The 3,457-nt window shown below is 42.1% G+C and overlaps 1 protein-coding gene across 1 annotated transcript in view; it reads left to right on the top strand.

Moving 5' to 3' along the window:
* The window catches only part of Eif2ak2 (eukaryotic translation initiation factor 2 alpha kinase 2), a 26,847-nt gene that overhangs the window by 19,735 nt on the left and 3,655 nt on the right, over positions 1-3,457 (top strand). The window contains exon 13 of the mRNA XM_028773442.1: positions 3,269-3,403. Coding sequence (XP_028629275.1) covers positions 3,269-3,403 — 135 coding nt within the window. The remainder of the gene's footprint in view (positions 1-3,268; positions 3,404-3,457) is intronic.

The following is a 3,457-nucleotide window of genomic DNA, read 5'->3' as shown; positions in this document are numbered from 1 at the left end:
TTTCTTTCTTTCTTTCTTATAGAACCAGGACTACCAGCTCAGGGATGGCACCACCCACAATGGGCTAGGGCCCTCCCCCCTTGATCACTAATTGAGGAAATGCCTTACAGCTGGATCTCATGGAGGCATTTCCTCCAGGGAGGCTCCTTTCTCTGTGATAACTCCAGCTTGTGTCAAGTTGACACAAAACCAGCCAGTACACCTACCATGCCAAGTCCTACCTGATGGCTTTGCTCATGTCCTTCACTGGACAAGCTTCTGATGTCCCACTTTGTCCTGATTCCTTCTGAGTCCCTCTGCTCCCTGCCCTTTTCTGCTCTAGGCAGAAGAGCCTTGTCTTGGCTGTCTGTGTATTCCACCTGTCTAAAACACCCGAATGAGGAATGTTTCAAAACAGTCGCTGGGAAAATAACTACCCTTGTTTATAGCTGCTTGCTCAACCTAGTTAAAATTAAGTGGACTTCAAAACACACAAGTTCTTCTGTTTGTTTTGCATTCGTGAGCTTAATAATTTGATATTTGAGTCCACTCATTTCTAATATTTCTCTGTAGCAATATCTGAAAGTGTTCTTGAAAGTTAGAACATTTTTAGGAATGTTATATTACAAAGGATAAATTAAGGCCAGGGTGGATGACACACACTTGAAATCCCAACATCTGAGAACCTGAGGTAGGTGGATTACGAGCTTGAGGCCAGCCTGGTCCACACAGCTAGATCATATCTCAAAAACATTTTAATTTTTGTTTTTATCCAGTATTCCTTCACTTCAGTGTAAGTATACATAGAATTGAAGAGGCAACTAACTTCTTACACATAACTCATTTAAAACCTATCACAACAGGCTGGATGCAAAACAGAGTCCAGAATCCATCTGCTTTTCTGTGAAAGCAGATATGGAAGGAATTTGCAAAATGTGTAAGAAAGTGTCATCAAGCCTTCCTGCTTAGGATATATGAATGTTTATTAAAATGTGTTCTGCATGTTAGCGTGTTCTGAAGTATTCAACTTGGGAAAGAGAATAAGCCATGAAGCATTTACTCTACATACTTTATATATATATAATTATATATAATGTATAATAAATTATGTAATATAGGTATTGTGGATATAATTTATTATACATTAAATTATATATATATGCATAATGAGTTCTGGAATGTACTTCCTGACTGACTGCCAGCTTTCCTGCATCTGCTCTGGCTGGGTTGTGTGTCATGAAGCGGTCTTTTCTTGTGGTCTTCTCTATTTACAGAGGTCTTTCTCTAGTGTACTTCATCCTGAGCCGAGATCCTTTCATGAATGTTTTTTAAACCTCTAATGCTGCTTTCCTCTCATCTCAGAAAAGACTAGAAAGCTATGTTTGCTGGTGTCTCCCAGAGGACAGTGTTTATACAGAGCCATTCTGACAGGAAGCCTCCAGGAGGTCGCTTCTCACCAAGTTAGAGTCTTAAGCTCCAGGCCTCATCAGTGGAGGCATAGTGGTTCTAGAGAGAGGGCTTCCTCTGATCTCTGTATCTTACCCTGGTACCACAGGGGTCAGCCCTGGCTAGAACCTCAGACCTGTCCTCTGCTCCCTGGATGAAGGTAACATGTCTTCCCTGTCCCTTAACTTCACACTATATCTGATTAAACAAGTAAAGTGTCATTCATTGTTTTCTTTTTAATAAAAAACAATCTGTTATCATTCCTTGTCTCATCCAGCTTAGCTGTTTACACCAATTCAATCTCCTGTTTCTCAGAGTTGGGTTACAGTGCTGTCCTGAGGTAGCAAGAGCTACCCCATTCATCTGTGGCTCAGCAACGCTCTGCTGCTGAGACTTCGCTTTAGCTTGAGAACGTTGTCTCTCCATATCTATGACATACAAATCTGCTTCTTCCCTTACTGACTTTAGGTTCAAATCAACTGTCTGAACTTGAATCTCATCGCTAATTTTTGCACGGGGCTCCTCAGAAGCTCCTTTTGGCCTTTCCTGGTCTCCTCATCTTATTCCTCGTTTTTTACCTAGGCCCTCTCATAGGTATGTGTGTGTGCATGGCGGGCTTGTGTGTGTGTGTGTGTTTGTGTGTGTGTGTGTTTGTGTGTGTGTGTGTGTGTTTGGCTTAGTGGGTAAAGATTCTTGTTGTACAAGACTAGTGATCTAAGTTCAATTTCTGGAGCCCACATATAGGTGGAAAGAAAAAACTGATGTCATAGAATTGTCCTATACATTTTACATATGCTTAAAATTGCACCTTAGAGTGACTAGAGATGTAGTTCACTCATTAGAGTGCTTGCCTAGGATGCATGGAACTCTGCATTTGATCCCCAGTTGTGAATAAACCAGGCATGGTAGCTCATGCTCTAAATCCCAAAACTTAGAAAGTGGAGGTGACAGGATCAGAAGTTCTAGGTCATCCTTGGCTACGTACTGAGTTTGAGACTAGCATGGGATATGTGAAACCCTGTAAAACAAAACAAAACAAAATAGCTCCCCCCCTCACCAATCCAAACAACAGCAGCAACAAAAACAAAATGACCCAAGAAAATGCACAGAAAAGGTGTTTTGTGATCATTATCAGCATCTGTTTAATAAGGTGGATGGGGATATACTTCCTAAAAACTGTCAGAACTGGAGAGAAATCCTGCCTGGGCTAACCTGCAGTATCCCATTCAGAGATTCACAAGATTGGAAGGGGTTTTAGTTCCTGACAGATTCTGATTCACATCTGCAGAATTGGCTCAGGTGGATGCCCAGCTCTGTTCTGGGCTGGGGATCTCTAACCCCCATTCCTTGCACCTCACTTGGCTAGGGTGTATGAAAGCAAGGATCCGTACTCATGCCCACCATCCAGTCTGGATCCCTCTCTTGGAACCCTGCAAACTGAATTTTTCACTTGACAGCTGACCTGATGTTTGAAAACAGGTATAGCCCCAACCACCTTTGTTGTCATTTAAAAGTCTTTCCTTCTTTCTTCACTTGGCAATTTTAAAGATCCAAGGTTTAAAATTCCCTGATTTGGGAAGCCTGTGGAAGGATAGATGCAATCCATACAAATCAGCATAAAAGATAGTTGGGACTGGGTGGTGTTGGCAGTGCCCAACTTTAATCTCAGCACTCTGGAGGCAGAGACAGGCAGATCTCTGAGTTCTAAGCCAGTGTAGTCTATAGAGTGAGTTCTGGGACAGCCGAGGCTACACAGAGCAACCCTGTCTCATCCCCAGATGTAGTTGAGACCTGTGGTAATAATTGGTCCAGCTGGTATATGGTAATTAATTTTTTTCTATAGCCAGGTAATATATTTTTAGTAGATGAAAAACACATTAAGATTGGAGACTTTGGCCTTGCAACAGCCCTGGAAAATGATGGAAAACCCAGAACAAGGCGCACAGGAACTCTTCAATACATGAGTCCAGAGCAACAGGTAAAGCCCATTCCTTTCTTTTTAATTCCTTCTCTCTCTCTCTCTCTCTCTCTC

The sequence above is a fragment of the Grammomys surdaster genome, unplaced genomic scaffold (assembly GCF_004785775.1).
Source record: "Grammomys surdaster isolate TR1022 unplaced genomic scaffold, NIH_TR_1.0 227, whole genome shotgun sequence".
NCBI classification, from domain to species: Eukaryota; Metazoa; Chordata; class Mammalia; order Rodentia; family Muridae; genus Grammomys; species Grammomys surdaster.
The sequence above is the reverse complement of the archived record's forward strand: the minus strand, read 5'-3'. Positions and strand labels throughout refer to the sequence as shown.